Here is a 27,677-nt window from a genome sequence, read left to right on the forward strand (position 1 = left end):
AGTGTTGGGAAAAGTTATTTTCAAAAGTAATGCATTACAATATTGTGTTACTCCCTAAAAAAAGTAACTAATTACATTACTTAGTTACTTTTTATGGAAAGTAATGTAATATGTTGCTTTAGCAAATGTAATTTTTATCTAAAGTTATTTTTGCTTATTGGTTTGGTTGAACTGGATTATCGAATGTCAGCAGCAAACACAATAGTTAAAGTGGATTAAATACATAAAGTATATCTGTATTTAATTATTGCAGGTTTGCATAATATTCTTATTGTTTGTAATATGTAATATTGTTTGCATTTCACAATTTTTCTTCATTTTTATGAATACTGAAGCTGTTTTTGTGCAAGTGAGATGAGTAAATGCATGCTCACATTAGTCTAGAACGTTACGCTGCCTCAGAAGTCTGTCTGAATTCAGTTTTGTGAGGTACCTTTGTGTCTAAATGCTACCAACTATGTCATTGCCTGATAAGGCAGCGAGGCAGCCTAAGTTTTTGGACACAGCCCTTATTTAGCTGGTTCAGTAGTGTTTGATCAGGGTTGCAGCTGAATTGTGAAGGTAGGTAGATCTCCAGGAACAGTATTAAACAGCCCTGATGTACACTTTGTGTTGTTTTTTAGGTGTCAACTTTGGGGGATCCAATACACACCCAATTATAGACTATATTATTACCTTTATTTTTCTTAAAATCTCTATTTGCGTTTATCTGAAGAAAGATACATCTGGGACAGCATGAGGGTGAGTAAATTCTGAGAGAATGGGTGGAGTATTTAAGAGGACATAACATGTGTTCTTAGAAATCTATGTTCAAGTTTGATAATCAAGTAAAATAAATTATTAAATCAAATTAAAAGGACATTTTCAATAAATTATGTAAAGGTGCACCTGGCCCAGTGCTTCCTTTGGCCAGTCCATCCCTGAGACAGGGTTACTAAATTTAAAATATTTTTAAGTTTTAAAAAAACTTAATAGTTAAATTTATTAACTTGATTTACTAAAATAACTAAAATTAAAAGTAAAATAAAATATATAAAAACTATAGACAGATAGTCAGCACAACAAATTTACTAAAGCTAAAATGAAAATGGAAAACATAAAAATAAAATGTATTCAAAATATTAATAAAAAACTATAATATAATATCTGTAAGGTTCATAGTTTTGTTTAGTGTGTTTTGACTCAGTTCTGCTCTGTCTCCCTATCATTATTTGATCTGATTTCCTAGTTTGTCACCTAGGTTAACCATTAATTAATCATTCTGTTCAGCTGGTCTTGATTAGTTCCCTTTGTTTGCCCTTGTATTTAAAACCTGTGTTTCATTCTGTTTCTTGTCTGGCATTGTTTATGTTAAAGTGTAGTTGCCCTTTCTGCAGTCATTCTGAGTCGTGCGTGTTATATACTACACGCTTGATACTAAAATAACACTGCTTTAAGTGGAGTGAATTCAATCAGAGCAGACTGAAAATCTTCTCATTTGACCTCTGACCAGAAGTGAGATGAATGGAATGGGATTATATTGAATTTAACAGGGCTGGTCTGTAAACGTGCTTATTTCTAAACTGCTCCACCTTCAAAACAACCACCTCCCTCTCAACGTGTCCCTCCCTTCCACTCCCTCTCTCTTTTTCACACACCCTTCCTTGTCAGACAAACACTTTTAAGACTGAACATGATGTTTGTGGCTTAAACAGGGCAGTGTACCTTTTATGAAGCTTATGTTGACGATATCATCTGATAACTACAACAGTTCATCCAACAAACGTGGAATATACGGGACAGCTATCTACCATCACAGGTAATGGACTTTGAACAAAAAAACATGTTTATTTACAAAAGCTGTCACTGGGGTGGTACCCTTTCAAAAGGTACACATTTGTACTTAAAGAGTGCATATTAGTATCAAATGTATACCTAAATGGTACATAGAACCATTTTATAGGGTGCCGTCCCAGTGATAGCTTATACCTTTTTTTTCTGAGAGTGTATTTCAGTTTGGCTTGAAGGACTACTATCGTATACAAAAGATTACTCTGTCTATTTTTCTTGAGTTTTCCATTGCACGTACAGTCTATACTCATGTGTGGGGAATCGACACCTATACAGTCGTGCTGTTTGTTATCTTGACGCTCACAAGTTTACTGCCCTTCCACTGTTTGACAGCAACGTGAACATGATGAAAGGTCATTGAGGGCTCAATATACCTGCAGACGGAGCTATATATAGCTGGATAAACACTCTCTTCACTCAAGATAAGAGCAGCAAACCAAGGTCAAAAAATAGAGGCATATCTCTAAAATTACTTGCTCATTTCCTCCTTGTAAAAAAGCAACCATGAGAGAGCAATGCATGATATTGGGAATCTAAATTATGACTGTTGACTTGGTATCAGGAATGGACCAGTGTGGTCACACTTTATATTAGGTAGCCTTAAATACAAAGTTCTGTCATGAAACACTAGATGGCGCAGGCTGATGGGTCCTTAACTCAGTTTGTTAACAATCTGAATTGTTATCTACATAGCACAGCTGATTGGTTGCTGTGGCATCAGCAGCCAATGAGCTGCGCCTCAACCGCTTGAGCCTAAAGCGCTTCCAGAAACCCTTCTTCTTCCCCAGCTCCACCTATAGATCTGCTACAGGGGGTTATTTCATGTATGTTATATGTGCAGCAGCAGCGTAGCAGATCTATTCCACCAAGGCCAAATACGTTAACATTGCCATATCCATTACCATAACAATTTCTCAGAAAGTTGTAATGGCAGAACTACTATTAACCATGTTAGTGCATTAATTACATTTAAACTACTTGCATTTAATTAACATTTGTAGTTACACTGTTAACTTTACCCCTAACCATAACCCAACCATTAACCTAAAACCTAACTCTAACATTTATAATCCTAACCCTAACACTGCCTTCACTCCTAAACCTGTAAATATAAATGTGGGAATTTTCCAGAACAACATGTGGTTACACAGTGAATCCATAGTCTTGCATTTAATGTTAGTTCATAAGGTTGATAATGTAAAGTGTGACCAACTGGGTATCCCACAGAATTAGTGTATTTTTAATACTGATATGCATCATGTCCCTTTTTAACTTTAGGGTTCTTTTAATAAATGTGTCATCACAATCTGTTTATTATCTATCTATCATTATAGGGGTATGATTTAGGAGGTTCTTTTTCTCTTTTTTTCTCAGACTGTTTTTCCATACTGTCATACAAACTTCTTCCCCTCTCCTGTTTCTTTCTCCCCACCACACCGGTAAAATCCGTTTTGCAAATGATTCTTCGCAGCCACAGGGATGGGAACGAAGGTGCTATTTTTAGCACTGACCAAGGGAGGAGAGAGAGTGAGGCGCACGGGAGAGGGCGAGCAAGCAAACCGGCAAGAGAGAAAGAGGGAGGGAGAGATGGGAGGAAAATCATTATTTTTGTGTGTAGCAGCAGTTGGAGGCTCTAAGCTAAGGCAGGGAAGAGGAGACGAAACGAGAGGAGTGGAGGAAGAATAAGAGATCCACAGCAAAACCAGGCAGCCGGAGAGACCCATCTCAGGTGGGACGCCACTCACACCACTGGCCTTAATACAAACCAGGGAAAGGGTATGGTTACATTATTCTTCAGGTTTTCACATATAACACAATCCGACAATTCCAAATTTATTTTAGGATTAGGGCAAGAGATACTTTAAATTTCGTCTGTTGTTGTCAGAAACAGCGACCCACGCCAGATGTCCGTCGTGATGGGATGTGTAAGACAGATCTGCTTTGATCTTGAAGTATTTTGCTGTTCTTTTTTCCTTCATAGATTGTTGTAGGAAATCTGGGAAAATCCAAGCATGTTTAGGCAACTAAAATTATTTGAAAATAGGGATGGGTGGGAATTGGTGTTGGGTTGTTTACATTGGTCCGCCACAATAAAGAGGGGTGTTCAGATGATTTGGGCATGGGGCGGCAGGGGGTAGTGTAGGAGCTGTTTCACGGTGTGTGTTTATGTGTGTCTATGTATGTGCTCTCCGATTGCTGTGAAATCTGAGCACAGTCTGGGATGTGATGGGAAGAGGTGTTGTCATGGAGACTGGGCTTGCACATATTCCTGTAACCAATCCCTCCCATTATATACATTGATTTCTGGCATTTACTGTACAGAGCATCATTAAGGAAGGATTGAGCAGGTAATAACAACTTCTGAAATGATGCTGTTATTAATTATGAATACAGAAATAATGTGGGTCAAAGCCAATAAGAGATGCATTAGAGGTCTGTGAGTGAGAGTATGTGTGTATGCTGATGAATTTGATGTCTGTAAGAATGATGTTTAAACTAACATTAAAAAAGATTAATAAATACTGCATGTATTGCTTATTATTAGTTAATGTCTTAACTAATGTTTACTAAAGGAACCTTATTTAAAACCAAATGATTTGGCTGCGAATTGCGAATACATGTTGTTATGGTTCCCTAGAGAAAGTTGGATTATTCAGAGGTTTTTCTTTCCTAGATCAGGAATTCTCTTCAATCGACTTTGTCTCAAATTGTCTAAAATGCTTTAAGAGACACAGAAATAGTAAGAGGATACTAATAATGTGGATATCATAGACCAGATCATTTGAATTTGACTAGGAATATTTCAAGAGTGATTCCTGTCTTGAGCATATCATATACAAATGGGTTTATAGTGAATTATATATTTTTTATAATAATTTTGTATATAAAATTATATAATACTTATTAAAAAAATATTAAATATTTTATATATTTTAATAAACATTTCCGTCTCGTTTCTGTTTGTCAGCAGATGTATATCAGTAATGGTGGTGTATTTGGTTGCAGTTTATTTTGTGATTTCGCTGGAACAGTTAGAGATGAGGAATGGCATGTTGTGTGGGGGCAGCGCTCCGTGTCGAACATTGCCACCCTATGCTGCCTCCACAGCTGATTTGAGAGAAGAATAATACTTCATGTAACAAACCTTAATGTTTTTAACCAAGAGATTTAGAGGTCACATGTAGCGAAATTCACAGACAAAATAGTCATTTCAATAGGAATCAGTGTGATCTGAGAGCAGATTTTGCAACAGGTTCAAGCTTGTCATGCAGATTTGTCATGCTGACCAACAGAAGCTGCTTGGTTTGACTTCTGTGTGAACTGTGCATCATACATCACTACACTATTGACGAAAGACTGTTTTTGCCCACACCTTCAAGTGCGAAGTCTCCATTTGCTCTCCATTTAATCTCATTGCTTATGTCGAAACAAGTGAGATATTAAAGTAATCTGTAACACTTTACAATGAGTAGTTAATATTAGTTAACTAAATTAGTTAACATGAATTAACAATAACAAAATTACAAAAACATTTATTAATCTTAAGTTTGTTAATTTGAACATTTATCTAATATTATTTAATGGACCTGAGCTAACAATGAACAGTTGAATTTTAATTAGAAAGGATTAATAAATACTGTAGCAAATGTCTTGCTTTGTTAGTTAATGTTAGGTAAAGCATGTTATCTAATGGGACCATATTGTAAGGTGTTATGATATACTATGTTTTTTGGGGTTTTTTTCGGTCACACTTTAGATTAGGGTCCAACTATGACTTTTGCCTCAGTAAACTCCTAATTACTGCTTATTAATAGTTAGTAAGGTAGTTGTTAAGTTTGGGTATTGGGAAGGATTAAGGATGTAGAATATCGTTGTGCAGAATAAGGCATTAATATTTGCTTTATAAGTACTAATAAACAGCTAATATCCTAGTAATATGCATGCTAATAATCTACTAGTTAATAGTGAGAATTGGACCCTAACCCTTTTTCCTATCATGTACATATCTATTTAATGAAGCACTATTTACTTTTACAGTCATGCGTCCCAGGTCCAGATTACTGGCTAAACGGGGCCTCCCCACCATCAGGGAGGGCTATGAGGAGCTGGTACAGGACCTGAACCAGACCAACAGCCAGCACACCACCACACAGGACTACTTCCTCTCCATCTGCCATCTGGCCCGGCCTACCTTCCCTCTGCATGAGCCCGACTGTGACATCCTCTCCATCGGCCCTTTGGATTCCCCAAAGCCCTGCCTACGACTGCAACGCCTGCGCCAGCATCTGCAGTCTCCACTGCCCCACACCTCCATGAGCATCAACCAGACAATTGAACAAGCTCATAAAGAGAAAGAGACCACCAGATCTGCTCCATCAGAACCACTGCAGGCCCAAGCCGCCCCAGAGGAGGACAACGGATGCAGAGATGACGTCCCCAGCCCTGCAGATCCACTGGAGTACCTGTACAGCCACAGAGGTGAGCTAGCGCTCCCCACCAGAAGGGGGAGCATTCCTCCCCGTCGGCCACGCAGCGACACCTACCCGTGCTGTTCCTCGCCAGCTGACGCCCCGCGCAAGAGCAGCTGCCCAGAGATTTGCCTGGCTGAGACAGTCACTGCAGCGACGGTCCTGCAGCGGTCACCTCTCAGCAGGAAGAAGCTGGACGACGGTGGCCTGGCTGCGCGCAGCGGCATTCCCAACAAGCTCGACGGCACCCCTGCTGGCTGGAGGGGAAAGAGCAGTCGCTGCATGGACAAACAGACCATAGTGTCCCACTGGATCGCAGAATGCCGCAGCGCGTGGAAGGAAGCCCGCGTTCGCGCTTGCATGCTGCCCGCCATCGCCGAGAAGTAATCTGCTTTTGCTAAAATCTCTTTCCGGTGAGGCTAAACATCACGTAGAGTAACGTGGATTATTTTGGAATTATGACTTTGCACTTCAGGTTTATATGCATATACATTTTTGGTGTATTTCTAAAACCGTAACCCTATAGATGGTGCCATGTCGATACCACGCCATAGTGTAGAGTTACTATGAATGTCAATAAGACTGAGTCAGTCTAGTAATGTCCAGTTGTGATCAATAAACACATTGATTTTTGGATGCCTTTAACATTGTTTAGTGAGATTTTGCAGGTCTAATATATAATTGCAATTGCAGTTCTAACATACGCAACACAATGTAGTGGTACAGAAATGCATAATATTCACAGATAAGAATCTCACTTTTTTGAACGCCCGGGTTTTATCAAATTTGCATATTAGGCAGCTACTGTGATGCAGAATGAATATGCCATGCTTACTTGAAATATTATTGAACATTTGATGGCATTTCCAAGTTTTTTGGGAAACAGGTTCAGCAAAAGATCTGACTTGGATTAGGGCGCCTTTCTGTATAATAAATAAATATGTCCAACTCTTATTTCTATATAGTCTCAAACCCTTCTTAGTTCACTTTAATATATTGGTATTTACACAACAAGCTATGATAATTCCATCTTCTGACAACAAAGGACAAATTACATGATCACGTTGAAAACAGCCATTATGTTTGTTTTCAGGCCCTTGTTTTGCAGTTTAAAAGTGGAACATGGTGTGACAGCTGTAGAATGAACTGAGTAATCTGGTAAGAGGATAAATGATAAAATGTCCTGGTTAGGAATCACCTTTGTTCAACAACAGAACATAAAATGAAAAATCTGACCTACATAATTTTGATATTCACATGTATGGCAAAAGGCCAATGTAGAACTGCACTGTTATCTGTAAGACTGTTTGTACACACCCAGAAAATCTGGTTTTCTCTGCAATGATTTGGTGTTTCAGTATTTTGAGATTGTCTTACTGTTAAAAGATTAACTAGTACGGTTGCATGTGAATTTGTAAATTATTTTGTATTCATGCATAATAAATTTCTTTGAATTATTATTATTATTATTATTATGGATATAATGATTTGAGAGAAACTGTATATTACACTATATGAAAAAGAAAACCTGTTGTACATTTTCAGCAACCTTGTACTTTTCTTCCCCACTTTTTTTAAATTAATAAAATATCTGTGTTTTATGTATGGGTGTGTTTTATGTTTGGGGGGGGGGGGGGGGGGGGGTTCTGTTCCATCAACTAGATAAAAAAAAAAAGTTACAGTGAGTCTTCTGAGACAATTAGTAGTCTATTCCATTAGTAATATTATTGATTGGTAATAATATTGCCCATGATTTACTCACCCTGAAGCCATCCTAGGTGTATGACATTCTTCTTTCAGACGAATACAATCAGTCTTATATTAAAACATTTCCTGGCTCCAAGCTTTATAATGGGAGTCAAAGGGTATGTTTTTTTGGAGGTCCATCAAAGCGCATCCATCCATGATAAAAGTGCTCGAAACGGCTCTGGTGGGTTAATAATGGTCTTCTGAAGTGAAGCAATGCGTTCGTGTAAGAAAAATATCCATATTTAAAACTTTATCGAGTAAAATAACTAGCTTCCGCCAGACGGCCGTATGCAAGTCGACTTACGCCAAAGGAGTAACACTTGACGTTGTATGTGTATGACATAGGATAAGCTTTGACACCTCTCACGGTTCAGACCAAACGGGCAACCGCGTTCGTCATTACGTTGTGCGTCAAGTTCAAGGGTTACTCTTTTGGCGCAAGTCAACTTGCGTACAGCCGTCTGCCGGAAGCTAGTTAATTTAGTCTATAAAGTTTTAAATATGGATATTTTTCTTACACGAAAACATCGCTTCACTTCAGAAGGCCTTAATTAAACCCCCAGAGCCGTTTCGTTTTTTATCATGGATGGATGCGCTTGATGGACTTGATGGAAAAAATATACCCATTGACTTCCATTATAAAGCTTGGAAGAGCCAGGACATTTTTAATATAACTCCGATTGTATTCGTCTGAAGGAAGAATGTCATATACACCTGGGATGGCTTCAGGGTGAGTCAGTCATGGGCTAATTTTCATTTTTGGGTGAACTATCCCTTTAATACTAATTAATTTTATTAGTATTTTTAAGTAACTTATTGTAAATTGCTAAAACACAGCAGTGAGTTGTTTCTTTAAATACTAGATAGTATGACAATGCTGTGGCAAAATTGTCTTCACTGGAACAATACATTTATTTTTTAAAGAAAATTTAAATACAACACATGTTGTGTAAGTGCTGCTGTCAGCTTTGGTTGCAATAAAGGAGATAATACAGATCTAGGGTAGGTGGAGACGAAGGGCTGATGTGAGTCAGTGAAGAGAGGGCTAAAGGACTGGGCAGTGTGGGCAGGGTTACAAAATGGCCTTTCTGGCTGATACTGGACACACAAACAATCTAAAACCAGCCAAAAACAAGTACAAACCCAGGAAACAGAATTAGAGCACGAGCAAAACCAATAAAAAAAAACACAGGCAAGATTACGCTTGATAAAACAAACCAGAACTGCCAGAGGACTGAGGCAGAGCTGGTGTGCTCGAAGACTAAGGCAGAGCCAAAAGGGGTGGAGGGACGAGTCACAGAAGGAGGCCCGTAAGTCCATGGTGATGGCAGAGTGACGACTGACCAAAGTGGAGCTGGAGGGACGAAGAAGCCCGGTGGAGCCGTAGGGGGCGAGGAGCCAAGGTGGAGCTTACTAGTCAACGAGCCAAGGTGGAGCTTACTAGTCAACAGGCCAAGGTGGAGTGACAAGCTTGTAGGGTCTGGGAAGAGCAATAGGGTCAAAACTCCAGGACTGAGCTGGCAAACTATCAGCCAGCTCAAACAATCTAAAAACAGCACAAAAAAATACAAACCCAGGAAACAGAATTAGAACACGAGCAAAACCAATACAAAAGGAACACAGGCAAGATAAAGTGTGACAAAACAAACCAGAATTTAGGAATTCATTACAGCAGCACAGATTCAATAAACCAACAAATCCACACTATATCAATCAATTATAAAATCCAAGAATAAAAGTGCATTTTAAAAGCGGATTTAAAACTAGACAGAGAAGGAACAGACCTAATGTGTTCCAGGAGACTTGGGGCTGTAACCGCAAAAGCTCAGTCTCCCTAAGATTTGTATTTAGAACGGGGGACAACTAACAGAAGATGAGCCCAGCCTAGCCCAGACAAAACCTTACACAAACAACAGAATCTTAAAATCAATACAAAACTTCACTGGCAACCGGTGAAGAGAGGCAAGAACTGGGGTAATGTGCTCCCTCTTTTCTGTCCCTTTTAGGACTCTAGCAACAGAATTTTGCACCAATTGTAACCAGCCAAGAGACAATTGTGGTAGACCGACAAAAAGTGTGTTGCAGTAGTCAAGCCTTGATGTAATAAATAGCGCCTCACAGCGTTCACTCCATTATTACAATACAACAAGTACACATCATACATGACAGAGTGAATCATTATTTCCAAGTCCTTCCTGGAATAAGAAAGTGATAGCCCTAAGATGGAAAAAGCTCCCCCTAAGCACTACACTGATTTGCTTATTAAAATAATAGACCTTATTCAGAGCAGCGCCAGACTTGTTTTTAATGGCATCCCTTGTATAAAACTGCTAGATCACTTACAATTTTCCATAACTCATGTTGTCTGGAGTTTTTTGTCTCCTGAAATTTCATGGAAAGATATTTTTGCAGTGTTTCGTCTGCAGATCAATCCAGAAACACATTAAATAATAGTACAACCCACTGAAGAGATGTAGCCTATGTCTATCCCTCATATCCCTCATTTTATTTGGTTAAAAATCAAAGATGGCGCTGCTGTGAATAAGGTCTATTAGGATGTGTTGAACAAGACACTAAGGTTTTTTTTTTTTACATGGGACTGAGCATTAGTTGAGAGGGATCTTTAAAAAGCTGAGGCAGAGCTATATGAGAGCCTAGGATCAGCATTTCGGTTTTGGATTTATTAAGCTGAGAAAATTTACTAGCCATCCAGGTTTTAATTACCTCAAAACACTCCAACATACCAGTTTGAGTTTATAGGTAAATATAATTGGGTATCATCAGCTTAGCAATGACAGGAGATATTACATTTCTGAAAAAATGAGCTCAGAGGAAGCATATAAAGAGGGAACAGCAATGGTGATAGAACAGATCCCTGAGGAACCCCATAGTGTAAAGGAGCTGAAAAAGATGAAAAATCCCCTAAATGTTCTGTGAAGCTCACTCAGATAAGAGGTAAGGCAACAACACAAGGATTGTACCATATCAGTTCTGTTAGTTTATTACACAATTAAATATATTTGGAGTTTTGAATGTGCTTTGTAAATTACTGAACTGTTTTATATGCTTAAAGCTATACAATATGTAATTTTTTTCGCCGCTAGGGGTTGCTAAACTCTTACAATAACAAAGGCGTATGTTGATGACGCATAAGCGGAATTGTGGAACTTGCCGTCATGCCGAAGGATCTAATAATGTTTATGGATGAGTGAATACATTGATGTTTTTAACATGACTGTGGTATAAAGCAGGTCGCGATTGCTAATGGGAGACAGATATCAGCGCCACACGCGAGTCCCGCGGATATAACGTTAAAGGAATGAGGACATTTCATTCTACCGAACTAACATACCCGCAAATACTAAATAATACTCACACAGGTCAGTTTATTAGACGAATAAAACTTGTGAGGTAATGCTTACGCAGCGCTGTTTCACTTGGTCTACACACTATCACACTAAACTGCATTTGAGTGTGTTGAAAGTTATGATGCTATTCTATGTGTTAGTTTATCTGTATGAGACTAGCAGTAAGCTAGATCAACATTAGAATAACATACTGATCATATTCTAACATTTCATCATGTTGAGCTATATAACATTGATTAGTTTTATGTAAAGACACCTCTACATTTGCGCGTCTCTGTCATGTCGAAGTCTGTCATGGACGTGGAGCTCTTGGCATCTCGAAAACGCCATGCTGATATTGATCCTTGTTTTATTTCTCCTTTTGTCCCAAAGTATGCTTGCCATGATCTATAATGTTTGAACGAAACAACAACAGCGTGAGCTAGATGTAACGCAGTTGTCCACGTCTGTTGCCTTGGTTACTATGGCAGTACGAGTGGAAACCAGGGATAACGCGGATATTACGTCATTGACGGGCGACAAGTGGGACAGGGCACAGGGACAAGCCATAATTTAAAATTGGAATTTCTCTGAAATTAAAAATCTTTGGGAACTTTTGGGATATTGTAAGTACACAGCAGGAAATATATCACACTGTGCAAGTGATTTTTGGATATTTTATTACAAAAATATTACATACTGTAGCTTTAATTTTCCGAAATGTATGTTCTTTGCTATTTTGTATGTGTGTTTAGGATTTGGTGGGGTGCTATAAACCATTCAAGCTCATTAGTGAGAATAACCACCCCAGCCCCCTTGTGTTAATCCCTGTGCCACATCCCCCACCAAACACCAACACACTACACAACACCCTCCTTTAAGGTGCTATAGGGTCCCTTGCACCACCCACCACAGCCCTAGCAGGGGGAACTATAGCCTACTTACTTGTGGCTTCATGTGGTTCCTTGGGAGTCCTTATGTGAGTACATGAGGCCCTACATTTCCAGAGGGTGCCAATGGAAACAAAAGCTTCTTACTAATCACTGAAGAATCACACGCAGTTTGTTAGTTTGGTGCCATTACTGAATTTTGGTGGTGCCAAATGTATGCCCATACAGTAACAATCTTCTAATTCCTTAAAAGCAAAAAGAGAGGAAAGAAAAAGTAAAAAAGAAAACAGTAGAAAAATTACAATGCATATAATAATACAATAGCCTACCAGAAAGATTGTAGAAATTCAATAATGTTGCTGAAATGAGAACTATAGGTATTCATGGAATATGTAGAATAAATCTTAACCACCAGACAGCTGGTTGTCCATTGAGGACTTGCAGTTCTCTTCATTGGATTATACTGTAGAAGGGATGTATTAAATAAAAAGTCATTTAATGCTGAAAAAGAACAGTACACAGGTTTACTGCTAGGTGAGTAAATAATAACAAATTTTTATGTTTGGGTGAATTAACTTGCATAGCTATGAAATAATCACAGAGTAATCATTAGCTATGCAATGTGTGATTAAACATACTTGGCAATAAATCTCTTTCTGATTCCCATAGCTGCTGTGTATTTTAGGTCTTTTACTGCCTCGTGCGGCTAGTTGAAGTACTGCAGCAGTTGCTATGATGATAATGACAAATCAAAGTATCGCGAGATTGGGGGACTGCAGCCCCAGCTGTGTTGTCCTGGTTGGCTTATTGTCAGAGACCTAAAGGAAGTTGAAGTTATGGCAGATATAAAGGCCAACTCTTGTCAAACATATTTGATGTGTAATTTAGCCATTCGATTAAACGTGTCCTCAGTACCTCGGCTGGACTGTTAGCTGATGTAGAGGAGGTGCGGGAAGACTTGAGCTCGCCAGCGCATCCCTCAAACCGGTTTCAGGTCGCCGAAACTGGATTGAACAGCTAACGTTAGTAGGCTCATTTACATACGATTCAACAAATATTGTTGTATTTGTTAAAATGTGAGGTATTATTCAGTATTTCAATTATTGTTAAACTTAGCCGAAATAGTGTTTTGTTAAAAGAAGCGTGTTGTTGTGTTTAACGCTAGTGCGTTGGCTTTTGACGTAGCGGAAATCAGTAACGTTACTGTGAAAGAGAACAGCATTACATAACATCAGGACAGACAGCTGGTGCGAGCCCTTTCCCAGCATTGCGTTATCACGTCAATAACGGTGTTTAGTCGTATTATAGACCGTGTTCAGATGCATTTCTTATCACACGTGGTATCTTCTCAGACAAAAGGTTTGTCTTGCAGTCAGTCATAAGTTCCTGTTTCTCCAGCTTTTTCTGTCTTATACTACTGGCTGTGCTAGTCCTGGCGTCCCACAATGCTGACTGAGCAAACTTCAGCTTGTCAGCAAGATCAACCTGTGCTCTAGCAGTGGTGATCCAGCCGCCCTTAACAGGTAAGAGACGAACAAATATGCTTTTGATATCTAAACATATATGCGTAGACAACTTTACACTCAGCTAGGAAATAATTTCATGTTTATAATGCTAAATTAAAGGCATATGGTCTTGGATATACATAGTTACTTTAGAGAACTTCCACATGACCGACATTTATTCATTTATTCAAAGGCAATCATATTTGTTATTGAAAAAGGCATAAAGATTTAAATGGGGTCTTAAATAAATTATAATTATCTTGGGCATGGTAAGTGTTAACATACGGTTAAATTAGTGGACAACACATGTTTTGGAAATTGTGTGAATAGGTTTGGGCGACATGGCCAAAAATATTATGACAGTATTTTTTCCATGTCACTCGATATCAGTATTTATAACAAAATTCGGTTCATGCTATTAAAGGTCAAGTTAATGCATTTCATGTGTTTTTCAGATGTCATGAATGAATGTAACCACATTACTTGTTTGTTTGTATGACATGAATTCATAAAACTTTTAAAAAGTCCTTTAAAATCCAAAGTCATTTACAACAAAACATTGCATTTTTATTTTTGTTAAATCAGGTGCCGCACAATATAATTTGTATACCTGCTATACAAATTAAAACATGGATGAAATATGTCATGGTTGTATGATATTCCTAACATACAATAATAAATGTAATGTTGTAATAAATTGTATAATATCTGGGATTTTGGAATTTCAGCCACTCATTCATTGGTAATGATGTTGTTGTGTGGTCAGTCACTTGCACAATGATGCAGAGGGTCAATTGAACACTGTACCAAAGGATTTAAGAACTGTGTCTCTTTAATGATTAATCTGAGGTTGCTGGATGGTTCTTTGGCCTTAAAATCAAATATTGCTTGGTTAATGTGTAACTTGTTCCTTTCTCTTTATTTCATCTGTAGTTTTGATCCAGTCTGCTTTGATTGGGTTTGTCCAGGCTGTCTTCACTTTTTGGTCTAACAGAAACACTTCATTCAGTAGCCATGGTGTCCAGACCTGGAGACCTTCCAGGTAAAGGAGAGATTTAGACCTGTTCATGTTACACGTTGCAGTGCATAAAGTGAAAGGGGTCAAGGGTATTAAACATTAACCTACATTTTCAATACGTTTAATAGATTGTAGATGGTTTTATCACACCAGTTTCTACTTTTAAATGCATCAAATAATGTGTTTGTTCAGATGTTGTTGTTTTGCTCTTTTACCTCAGCCCTGGAAGCAGGTCCAGGTTCCTCAGAGGGACTCCTCGGAGGGATGTCCATCCCAGTCGGGATGACCCGTCGAGCTTTCAGCTATGATGATAATCTTGAGCGGCCCATGTCTCCACCTCCAACTGACATTAATATTAACAACCTGTGGAGACGACCTGTTATACCGGAGAGGAAGTTTGCCCGACTTGCTGAGGTTCGTGTGCGCTGCTTATTCTTTGACCGATTTGCCCGCATGAACATGCAAATACAATACACACACACACACACACATTATAGAGTCATGTGAAAAAGAAAGTACACCCTTTTGAATTCTATGGTATTATATATCAGACATAATAAAAAAAAATCCTCCGGCCCTTGGCAGGTCTTAAAATTAGGTAAATACAACTTCAGATAACAACACCGGGACGAATATTACACCATGTCATGGTTTATTTAATAGAGTAAGTAGGAGTCAGGCACTGCTAAACAAATGCCTTGGATTAATTGATCATCAGCAAGCGTGACCAACTCTATAAAAGCAGAAGTTTTCTCAGTTTGCTGGTCTGGAGCATTCAGGTGTGTGCTAACACAATGCCAAGGAGGAAAGACATCAGCAATATTGCAATTGTTGCTGCCCATCAATCTAGGAAGGGTTACAAGGCCGTTTTGTAAACAATTTGAAGTCCATCATTCTACAGTGACGAAGATTATTCACAAGTGGAAAACATTCAAGACGGTTTCCAATCTTCACAGGAATGGACGTCCCAGCAAATTCACCCCAAAGACAGACCGTGCACTGCTCAGAGAAAATGCAAAAAACTACATCTCAGACTCTACAGTATGGAAGCTTGTTTCCGACACAGAATGAAACATTTTCTAAGACAATTGCGACTTTTTATCTCACAATTGCGTGTTATAAAGTCAGAATTGCATGATATAAAGTCGCAATTTCGTGTTATAGTCAGAATTGCGAGATATAAATTCACAATTGTGAGAAATAAACTATAAAATCTGACTTTTTTTCTTGCAATTGCGACTTTTTAGCTCGCAATTCTGACGACTTTTCTCAGAACTGTGATGTATAAACTTGCAATTGCAATCTAGATTGCAATCTAAATTGCAATCAATTGCAATCTAGTTTATATCACAATTCTGACTTCATAACACGCAATAGCGACTTTATATCACACAATTCTGACTTTATAGCTTGCAGTTGCGACTATATCACGCAAATGTAAACTCACAATTGTGAGAAGAAAAAAAAAGTCTGAATTGTGAGATTGGCGGGATGTGGTGGATACATGCTTCCATACTACAGGCCTCAGTTAGCATGTTAAAGTTCATGACAGTACATGGCAGCAGTAGGGGTGGGAGATATTGACAAAAATGAATATCTCTATTTTTTTCCAATATCTCGATATCGATATTCAGATGATATTTTTGCCATCCTTCAAAGAAATGTGTGCAAACTGGCAAAGAAGGTCCAGTTGGTCTTTTGACTTGCTGCATTTGACCTATTATTGTAGCCTAGGCTATAGAAAAAAACAATAAAGGAGCTAACTAAACAGAATCTGAGGTAGCCCCTACTTTTTCCCCTTACAAAAAAACAACAAAAAAAAACAAAAAAAAAAACGGAACTAGGCACCTCTTGCAACAGTGATTATTAAATCAAACAACAATATTGTTGATGTGAATTCAAATTAAAACTTTTTATTTTTCAAATCGCTATAAATCCATCCATTTTTTCCCCAAAACGCTATAAATCAATCCATTTTTTATTTTTTTTATTTTTTTTTATTGATGGTTTGTCTTTTTAAAAAAGTATTTTGTCTTTTATTTTTTGTGTTTGCATTTATCAGGAAAAAACACGTGACAGTTCTCCATTATGGACGCGAGTGCTCTGAAAGCGGCACTAAAAGACTTTCAAACTTTCACAGAGACCTCAAAACAGAAAGCACAAAGCCTTTCTTTAAAACGAATTTCGTTTTGTATTAATTGTATCTTAATTTTAATACATTTTTCATTAACCAATTTCCTGGATTTAATACATAGGAAAAGTAAATATAGGCTAGCAAATCACAACATAAGGTGCTTGAACTGGAGATTATATCATCATGAACCGAACCGTAGCCTACTCGCCTCACAGGCCTAAAAAATGTGAAATGTATTTACAGAAAGCTGGTTCTAAACAAAACCATCCAAAACAAAATAAAACTATGTAGCCTAATAAATGTGCATTTCTCCGGTGCGTTCACTAGCCTACTGCGAAGATCACGAGTCAATAGCCTATCGTCAACTTCATCTTTGCAGCCGACACAGAAATTAATAAGCAATTAAAATGTCTTATTGCAATATTTTACATATTCATAATCATTACTTTTGCTGGTTCTTTGAGGCAGCTTTTTAGGTTTATGGCGTTTTAGAAAAGAGCTCTTCACGTACAAACACCGTTTCACAAAGGCACAGCGGCCCTTCAGCACATAAGAACAAAAAGAGAAAAAGCACGCACTTACTAATTACGAAACTTTGATGTGGTTGAACAGGTGAAACAGTCACAAAATTCCTCTGCAACTCAAACCTTCTCAGTACGAGTTATGAAGGAAGAGAACAGCATTACAGTTTTCAGCGCGTCCTCCTCTGATTGCTGTGTTGTGACTGAAAAAGTGCGTGCAGGAGCACATGCGCAAAACGTAGGTTTGTAAAATGTCCTTTTGTAAAATGACATATGATAAAATAAAAATAATTAATATATCATTTTAAAAACGGGTTTGCGCATGTGCTTCTGCGCGCACTATTTTGAATTTACGTATGAATGTGCGTTTTTGACGACACGGGACCATCGGAGGTTGCTTCCAGGAATAGTACTGCCCTACAGTATTAAAAATCGCTACATATAATTGTTTAGAAGGTTATAGTGTGCGTTATTTGTTTTCTCTTTAACTTCTTTCAGCTCTTTTCATGTTTGGCCTTTTCATGTCAAATTATGAAATATTCGATATCCCAATTTTGCATATCGTCCAGGCAACAATTTTGATATTATCGTCTAAACGATATATCGCCCACCTCTAGGCAGCAGGGCTTATGTTTGCGAAGTTGCAACCCACAAGACTAATGGAACAATGTCCTTTAGACAGACAAGACCAAAGTGGAGATGTTTTGCCATAAAGCCCAGTGCTATGTTTGGCAAAAACCAAACACATCAGCAGCACAGACACCTCATAACAACTGTCAAGCATGGTGGTGGAGAGCTGATGATTTGAGCTTGTTTTGCAGCCACAGGACCTGGGCACCTTGCAGTCACTGAGTTGACCATGAACTCCTCTGCATACCAGAGTATTCTAGTGTCAAATGTGAGGCCATCTGTGCGGCAGCTAAAGCTTGCCCAAAATTGGATGGCTAACAGAGTTGCTAACTGTCTTACAATGACAGCTGTCAATGTCATCCTTGTCCCAAGATGTTTTTGATGAATTTTGGACACAGAAGGACCACCTCTCGTCGAGGAGCATGTGGTGGGTATCAAGATAAATTTGGAAGCAAGGGTTTATAGATCACAATGCAAGCAGGAGAAGCCTCATGTTACAGTCGTCACGATCACAGATGACAACATCCAGGATCAACACTGTTCATGTACCACAGGCTAAGATTAAATTAATTTACAGTTAACCAGTTTAATATGGAGAGGCACTGAAATGCAGACCTTCAGGTCTCTTATCAAATTTTAAAAGATTGTCTTGCCACCTATCAAAAGTCGGTCAGTGATGCAAAATCTCAATACTTTTCAAATTTGATTGCCATGAATGCAAACAGGCCAAAAGTTCTTTTTAAAACTATAAACTCAGTACTTAATCCAGCCACTTGCTCAGCTCCTGTTGGCAATCTCGAGACCTACATAGAATTTTTAGGTTTCTTTGTACAGAAGATACTAGATATCAGATCTCACCTCTCTCCTCCTGACATGGCTGTTTCTCCCCCGATCTCTCCTTCTAGCAATTTCACTAGCTTTAAACCAGTGACTCAATCTCAATTAAGTGCATTAATTTCTAAGATGAAATTTACATACTGTCAATCTGATGTACTGCCTGGCCGTTTGCTTAGAGAGGTATTAGACACTATTAGCCCTGCGCTTTTAACCATTATAAACAGTTCTTTGTCTAGTGGGGTTTTCCCTGTGTCTTTTAAACATGCTTCTGTACAGCCCCTGCTAAAAAGATCTCACCTTGATCCATCTGTTCTTAGTAACTACCGGACAATTTCTAAACTCCCATTTATTTCCAAGGTTTTAGAGAAAGCAGTGCTTTCACAGTTTACTTCTTACCTGGATGCCTTTAACATTTTGGATAAGTTCCAATCTGATTTTAGAGCACTTCACAGTACAGAGTCAGCCTTGCTTAAAGTTACGAATGATCTTTTGTTGTCTACTGATTCAGGGTCATCTGTCATTCTGTTACTGCTAGATCTGAGTGCAGCCTTCGACACTATTGACCATGACATCCTCTTGAAACAACTTCAATATGCAGTAGGGGTTCAAGGCACGGCATTACAATGGTTCACCTCTTATTTAAAGGGTAGGACGTTTTCAGTAAATATTGGGTCGTTTACCTCACCTACTGCACCCGTCCCTTATGGTGTTCCTCAGGGTTCTATTCTTGGCCCTTTATTGTTCTCACTCTACATGCTTCCCCTGGGCTCCATTCTCCAGAAATATAGTATAAACTATCACTGCTACGCCGATTACCTACAACTTTACTTTCCAATCAAACTTGAAAATGACTTCTCTATACAACTTATTTTCTCATGTTTTGACGAAGTGAAAATTTGGATGGCTAACAATTTCCTGCAACTAAACACTGACAAAACAGAGGTGCTTCTGCTAGGCCCCGCTGCACTCAATACTACTCTGACAAGTAGGTTAGGCTCCCTTAGTGATAGCGTACAACCCTATGTAAAAAATCTAGGGGTCCATTTTGATCCTTTACTACAATTTGACAAGCAGGTAAACATGGCTGTAAAGAGTAGCTTCTTCCACCTCAGATCTGTTGCGAAGGTAAAACATTTTCTTTCTGAAAAAGATCTTGAAATTGTCATCCACGCACTAATCTCTTCAAGACTGGACTATTGTAACTCTGTATGTCGGCCTTCCTCAAAGCACTCTATCTCGGCTTCAGATGGTTCAAAATGCGGCAGCCAGATTGCTGACAGGAACAAAAAAGCGGGAGCATATTACTCCTGTTCTTGCTTCATTGCACTGGCTCCCTATCAAATTCAGAGTTGATTTTAAGGTCCTTCTTTTTGTATATAAGGCACTGCAAAAATCAGCCCTGGATTATATCTGTGACCTTATCCAGCCATATACAACCTCTAGGTCATTAAGATCTTGTAACCAGCTTCTTTTATCTGTCCCTCGTTCACGTTGCAAATCCAAAGGTGACAGAGCTTTCGCGGTTGCTGCCCCTAAACTTTGGAACAGCTTACCCTTTAATATCAGGGCCTCTCCATCGCTCAACGTTTTTAAATCTAGCCTCAAGACTCATTTTTATACTCTTGCATTTGAGTGATGCTGTGTATGATTTTTTTTTTTTTTTTAAATGTTCTTTTATTATTATTATTATTATTATTATTATTATTATTATTAATTTTTTTTATTTTTTTTTTTTTATTTTTTTTTATTAACCTTTTGACCGTCTGTAAAGCACTTTGGATCAACAAACGTTGTGTTAATGTTGTGGTCTATAAATAAATTTACTTGACTTCGTTTACGTGTTTTTGACCTACACTGTACATGATGTGAGAACCGTAGCTATTTAGGTATGTACGTTAGCATGTACTCACTGACTTTAGTTGTAACTTTAATCAGAGTATGACAACCAGAAAATTAACGTTTTTGTCTTCATTGGGATTGGGGTTGAATCCTTAGGGAACCAAGTTACTGTGACTACGTCATTGGATTAATACACAGCTTAATCCAAAGCAGACATTTTGCTCTGTCTTGTTTGGGTTTAGGAAATGTAATAAAATAAATTCCATTGCCCATCCTCTCAGGATGCCTGGAATCAGTGTTACAAGTACCCCAGGCACATCATTTTACCATTTTTGTAGCATAAACACCATCAAACCGATGAAAGCTTCGGATCTTCCAGTGTTTCTCTATGGCGCTGAAACCTAAAGATGTCCGAGTTCCGGTGCCTGTACAACTGATTCTCAGCTGCCATTGGCTCATATGCGTTTGAGGGGAGGGACTTACCGATAGGTCAATTGGGTCATGCAATAAGACAATGATCCTAAGCACACCAGTAAATCTACACCAGAATAGCTGAAAAAGAAAAGAATCAAGGTGTTGCACTTGCCCAGTCAAAGTCCAGACCTCAACCCGATTGAAATGCTGTGGCAGGACCTTAATTGATCAAAAATAAATTAATCGCACAGCCTTGATTCATAAACCATAGAATTCAAAAGGGTGTACTTTCTTTTTCACATGACTGTATATATTCCAGTTTAAGACTAAACCACAGGTAGACTAATGCTAACAATTCTTCTGGTATTTCCTGTATATGTTTAGGAGGATGAGTCAGAAGGAGGGGTAAAGCAAAGTGCTGCTTTTGAGTCCACTAAACCTGCAGGACCTGTGGTGAAAGCCAAAGCTTCGTCTGTCATGAACTCCCTCATCATCAGTAAGAATGTTACGATGACTGCCTCATGCATCATATTTCACAGTGTTAACTGCTCTTTAGTGGAAAGTTCAGTTTAGTTTAGTCCTAATTGGACCTGTTGTGCTACGTTACAGAGCAGACCCAGGAGAGCATGCACAAGTTTGAGAAGCAGGCAGGACTGACCGATACAGGCTACACTCCACACAAAGGCCTGAATGCAGAGGAGACCCGATACCATCGTCTGGCAGAGTCAATGCATGTAGGCAGACATCCTCTTTACATCAGCTCCAAATGTTATAGGATAGATTTTGGTCTGACATCTCCAATACAGGTCTTTTTTTAAAAAGCATAAATTGTGTGTATTGGATGTTGTAGAAGCTTCAAATGCAAAGTGTGGATGCCAAAGAAGAGAAACAGCCTTCATCTAATCAGTCAACGCCTTCTGGGACCCCTCAATCCTCACCCAAGCAGAAACGCAGGTGCCTGAATGAGTCAGCAGCTTCACATCCTTTGTTTTACATTCATCATTTTGTGGGTTGTAATTTTGAGTGTGTATTTGGCAGGGGCTGGTTTACTAGTCAGGGCTCCACAGCATCTCTCACAGGCTCTGAGATGAGCACCAGCTCTAGCTCCAGTATAGATCTGGCTTCAGGTGACGGACATGTAGAGCGCTGGGGTGTTTTTGGACCTCGGCCTCAAGTCAGCAAGTCCACCACTGACCCAGGTACAGATTCAGCTATGACAGGTAAACCACATGTGCACTTTACATGAAGATAAACTTTTCTGCATACTCTCTTTAAATATCAAAATCACCCTAATGACCCCCACTTGCATTCAAATAATCCATTCTAACAGCATGAGTCGATCAGATATGCTCATGTTATCATAATAACAGTAATAATATAATAACAGTAGGCTAGATTTTGGTGATTTTTGTCAATCCAGCACATTGCTCCCAACCTTGTAAATTTATCTACAATCTACTCATAATTTGAAGTACTTACAGTAAGTAAAATCTTAATTTTATCATCAGGCAGGCTCTTACTAAGAATGAGAATAAATCTGTTATTCACATTACCTTCCAGTTTACTCATTTGAGTTTTCACTCTCCTCAAAGACAACCATGTGCTGGAAAAAAAATTCAAGCTCATTTAAAAAACAGATTGAATAAGTCATCTTTGAAACCTTTGTAATATAGTTGATATACACACATAATCTCAAATCAGTATTAATTTGCCAGGTTGTTTGTTAGCTGAAAATAGCTGACAGTTAAGTTTATGAAATATATGTACACGTGCACACACACGCACGCACACATACATGCATGCATTATACATACATACATGCATCAGGGTTTCCGTTGTCCGGTAATTACCGGACATTGGCCGGAAAAAAAATGAAATGTCCGACAAAATTAAATCTCTCCGGTCAAATTGTCCGATTAAAATTGCCTTATAATCCCGCCCCCCTAACACAATCTGAATTTGAGAATAAGCCTAAAATGTATAAAGCAAAAATACACCGACCTTTGGCTATGTTATAAAGGAACAGGCTCTACCGTTTGAAAGTTATTAAACATTATTACATGGCTTGGTTGAATTCCAATGTGGAATGCGGTCTGTTATTTCTTGATATCAGACCGCTGCGAAGCACTAACGGCGCCAGGATTTTGATTGTAGGTGGGCCTCCAGAAAACTGGATGGGCCAGTTAAAATAAGCCAAAAAATAAAATAAAAACGGGTTCCCCTTCATCTCCGTTTCAGCGCTTTTCTGGGCACTGAGGACAGTGACTCAGTAGCTGAATTTAATGCGTAAAAAAACAAACAAAAAAAACAGGATTTTTTTTTTGTTGCTTTTTTAATACAATTACAATTTCATTTAATTTATTGTTTAATACAATTATAGGCCTATTATTTTTTGTTTATTAACAGCAACAACAGCTGTAAAGATGAAGTTGACGATCGCCATCTCCTTATGAACGCGCCTATAGAGAGAAATGCACATCATGGATTACATAATCAGAGAGTAGCCTATTTCTTTTCATTTTAAATTGTTAAAAAGACATTTCAAGCTTTCTTAAGATATATTTCATGTCTGTGAGGCCTACGCTGAGTTTTGTTAAATTAGGATGAGATGCGCTCCCGTTCACGAGCAATGCAAGTGACCGCGCGGGCGCCTGCATGATTAGGCCAATCGTCTGCTATATTTGCTGCTTATTTATTAAATACAGGCAATTGGTTGATAAAAAAATTATTAAAATTAAGATACAATTTATACAAAACGAAATTCACTTCAAAAAAGTCTTTCTACAAAACCAAACTTAATTAAGTGGTCAAAATCATGTCTGACCCGCTCCATGTCTCTCGATATTGCGCATCCTATCCTACTCGTGTGGTTCACTTTTCATAATCAACATAAATTAAAAAATAACATTATAATATTTTAACAAATATTAAACTAAATGAGCTTATTTAATGGCTACAACACGTATAGTAGACCTAGACTCTCTATTTGTACAAATTGCTGCACATTCTTTTTATTCAGAATTTTGCACACATAAGTTGAAAGGCATTTGTTTGTGCATGCATAGCAAAACATATCTGCAACATTTATCAAGTTCACTGATAATTATGCACGCATTTATTAATTATTATCTTAATGAATAATGAAACAAGGACGAACCATATAAACTGCGTTGTTTGTTTAGAATGAAATGGATCGCAAATAGATCCGAATAAAGAAACGTACAAAACCATAGTAGAAAATGGGTCTCGAGTGTTCCTGCAGAGAGGGGGTTCTCGCTGCAGAATCGGATCAAGACGAAGAAGCGAAGTCGCCTAACAAGGTTACGCGGCTTATGCGCATTGCAGGTTGTGGAGAGACACTGGGAAGTTCGCTTGAGTAAAAACAATAGGCTTCAGATATTCTATGTGGGGAAGGGGGATTGGTTTGTTAAACTATGAATGTGAAACCATAGTAAAAACAATTGGCGTTGATTGACGCCAATCGGACGTTCATGTTTTTTTTCCGTTTTTTTATTTGAAAGTTAGGCTAATAAACATGTTGCATTCGGCCTGATTATGTCATTTTTTTTAAGTTACATAGCCTTCCTCCAGTTTTCCTCAACTTGACTAATTAAGAGGCTATATTTGACCGGCATATCATTAAAATGTCCGGAAAACGAAACCTCTGCCGGTCACTTTGACCGGCACCATTTTTTTCTAGCGGAAACTCTGACATGCATACATACTTGGCAGAAGAATTATTTATGTGTATGTTGATTACTATTAATGATTTAACTTTTTAATTATTTAACTATTTATTGAACATTGCTGGACTTTGTTTGCATTTTTTATTAAGAGGAACCAGCTATCTATTCAGGTGAGATGTGAGGTATAACACTACCGTTCAAACGTTTTTATTTTATTTAGCAAAGATGCATTAAATTAATAAAAACTGACGGTAAAGGTGTTTATGGTGTTACAAAAGACTGATAATAAGAAAAGTTTCTTGAGCAGCAAATCTGGTCATCAATCATGAGTAATGATGCTGAAAATTCAGCTTTGCCAACACAGGAATAAATTACATTTTCTAACATCTTTAAATAGAAAAAGTTATTTTAAATTGTAATATTATTTTACAGTATAATTATTTCTGATTTAATAAGCATTAGAGACTTCTTTCAAAAACAGAAAAAGTCTTACCGACCCCAAAGTTTTGAATAGTAGTGTATATCATTCACATCATTTCTGTGCCTTTTTACGTCATTCAGACCAACCAGCTTCTTATGTTTATCCAAGTCCTTTCATCTATATGTATTAACCACTGCAGAGACCAACTCTGTTCTACTACGTAAACACTGCTCGACCAATCCAATTCAAGAACCAGAATTAGCCACTCTATAAAACGGTTTAAAGCTCTGCAGGCAGCTTTTTACACATGCAGTGCTTCAGTTGTTGGAAGTTCATCGGACTTCACCCTCTAATCCGTGTCAACACACCCAACGTTATTCCTGTGTGTTCACAGGGGGCTTTGCCCTGCAGTCCTATAAGGGAGCTCAGAAACCCACCCCTATGGAAGTGATGAAGGCTCAGGCCACCCGCTTGGCCGAGGACCCCAACTTCAAAGCTCCCCCCAAGATGGAGATCCCCACCATGGAGGGGAAGAGACAGGTGACCCGACCTCACAAACTCAAACACCGGGACATGAACGTCCTTACACCCTCTGGATTCTGAGAGAACTCCCTACATTCACCTCAGCTGTACACATAGTGAACCTGTAGCTGGTCTACCCTCTCTCTCTTTCCCTTGTGCTGTCTTGCTGTTGGGTCACTGCAGTAGTAATTGCTTTTCCCTTCACAGGCGCATCTTTTTGCTAGTGTCTAAAGTAAGTGGTCAACCTCAGACGTGCGAGTGTGTATGAGCACTTTTGTTGGTGCAATTGTCTTTTGTTAGCCTCCTCTTTGCCTTTTAAAGTGTTACTTTAAGTTAGTATGTGTGAGAGTGTGCGTGCCTTGATGTTTTTGGATGTACTGTGGTGTAATTACTCATGGCTTACTTTAACACTGACTATGATGAAGAAAAGCAGTGTTTTATGTGTTGGATTTTTCGTTCCATCGCATACAGTAGCAACAGGTTAAAAAACATTTTTTTTGTCTGCCTAGAGCAATTGTTATATATTCAGTAATGATGTTGTGATTTCCTGTGTAACATCATCAATACACACAATAGGTTCAGTGATAACTTAATTCTTTAAGTCTTTGCTGTGTGTATTATGACGTTTAAAGCATTGTGATACGGTTGTGTCGAGGACGGTGTGTCAAATGACGAGAGCACTAAATTGACTGAAGAATAAAAGAACTTTGGCTAAAATTTTATTTAATGTAACAGCTCTGGACAGAGAATTTCTTATATTTTTGTTACAAGTTTAAAATCGTTTCATTTTATTATACATGTTAACACATGAATAAATAAATGGACATAAATGATTTTTGCTTTTTCAAATTTCTTTCGTGCAATTCCCTGTTTACCTTTTTTTTGCTAATGATATAAGAAATCGTATACGGTCACATGTAAGTTATTATTTAATTCTTTGTTTAAAATGATGCAAACTTGCCTTTCAAAAACAGTTGAACATTTTACCAACTTTAGAATGGTATTCTCTCTCTCCGTGTGTGTGTACAGGTTTATATTACATTGTGGGGACCAAATTCCCCCATAAGGCTAGTAAAACTTGATCACCTACATTGTGAGGACCAGTCAGCGTTCCCCATGAGGGAAATGGATTAATAAACATACTAAATGATGTCTTTTTGAAAATGTTAAAATGCAGACTGTTTCGTGTTTTCAGTGTAAGGGGATAGAATATATGGAGGGCATTTTCTGCTAAATTTAAATAAATAAATTAAATGATTAAAATGAAAATTAAAACCAGATTAATGATTTCATTACAGAAAACAGTACGCAAAATATGTGACAAAATTGAGAATGAAATTAAATGATTTCATTTTCACAGCATTATCCCTGTCAAATTGAAAAATAAAATGCAATTGGTGATTTCACATTTCATTTTCACTACAGTCTCGAGGCAAGACTGCCAATATTAAAATGAAAAGCCAAACGTGAAAAAGAAAGTACAAATACAGTTTTTACAATGCTCTTTAGTAACGCTCGCGCAATAATAGTGACACAATTCAAATACAAATGTAAATTTTCGTTTTCATTTTAATTCCTCTTTTATTTCACAGTTTTCATTTTCGTTTTCATTTTCAAAGACAACCTGCATGCAAATTCTATGTTAATGAGTGGGTGTGGCTTATTTTAGTAACGACGCTGTAAAGCGAAGTCGTCGACGTCCGTGTGCATGAGTGGAATGTGTGAAACGAAATTATTTAAATAATATAGTAATCGAGACGACGAGATATGGCGAAATCTGTTAGTGAGCTTTTGCGGGAAGCTGCTGCAGCATTAGAACATGGAAACAACCAGCCTGACCATGTTAGTTATGATGTTAGACTCAG

At 38.1% G+C, this 27,677-nt stretch overlaps 2 protein-coding genes across 6 annotated transcripts; both read left to right on the forward strand.

Annotated features, from left to right (window-relative positions):
* Positions 1 to 1,648: 1,648 nt before the first annotated feature.
* LOC311097391 (uncharacterized protein) lies at positions 1,649 to 7,904 on the forward strand. Of its 3 annotated transcripts, none has more exons than XM_084137016.1 (3): positions 1,662 to 1,798; positions 3,205 to 3,606; positions 5,869 to 7,904. In XM_084137016.1, the coding sequence occupies exon 3, from the start codon at positions 5,871 to 5,873 to the stop codon at positions 6,684 to 6,686; it is 816 nt and encodes a 271-aa protein (XP_083993142.1). In that variant the 5' UTR covers positions 1,662 to 1,798; positions 3,205 to 3,606; positions 5,869 to 5,870; the 3' UTR covers positions 6,687 to 7,904. The 3 variants fall into 3 exon arrangements, with proteins under 3 accessions (XP_083993141.1, XP_083993142.1, XP_083993140.1); XM_084137014.1 differs by having other exon boundaries at positions 3,449 to 3,559; XM_084137015.1 differs by lacking the exon at positions 3,205 to 3,606 and having other exon boundaries at positions 1,649 to 1,798.
* Positions 7,905 to 13,046: 5,142 nt separating this feature from the next.
* On the forward strand, positions 13,047 to 26,645 carry kiaa1191 (KIAA1191 ortholog). Of its 3 annotated transcripts, none has more exons than XM_084136685.1 (9): positions 13,047 to 13,307; positions 13,684 to 13,808; positions 14,724 to 14,832; positions 15,029 to 15,222; positions 21,568 to 21,679; positions 21,793 to 21,917; positions 22,034 to 22,137; positions 22,222 to 22,403; positions 25,685 to 26,645. In XM_084136685.1, the coding sequence occupies exons 3-9, from the start codon at positions 14,805 to 14,807 to the stop codon at positions 25,891 to 25,893; spliced, it is 954 nt and encodes a 317-aa protein (XP_083992811.1). In that variant the 5' UTR covers positions 13,047 to 13,307; positions 13,684 to 13,808; positions 14,724 to 14,804; the 3' UTR covers positions 25,894 to 26,645. The 3 variants fall into 3 exon arrangements, with proteins under 3 accessions (XP_083992811.1, XP_083992813.1, XP_083992812.1); XM_084136687.1 differs by having other exon boundaries at positions 22,222 to 22,382; XM_084136686.1 differs by lacking the exon at positions 13,047 to 13,307 and having other exon boundaries at positions 13,509 to 13,808.
* Positions 26,646 to 27,677: the final 1,032 nt, after the last annotated feature.

This window comes from Abramis brama (genome assembly GCF_963993115.1).
Source record: "Abramis brama genome assembly, chromosome: 15".
NCBI lineage: Eukaryota > Metazoa > Chordata > Actinopteri > Cypriniformes > Leuciscidae > Abramis > Abramis brama.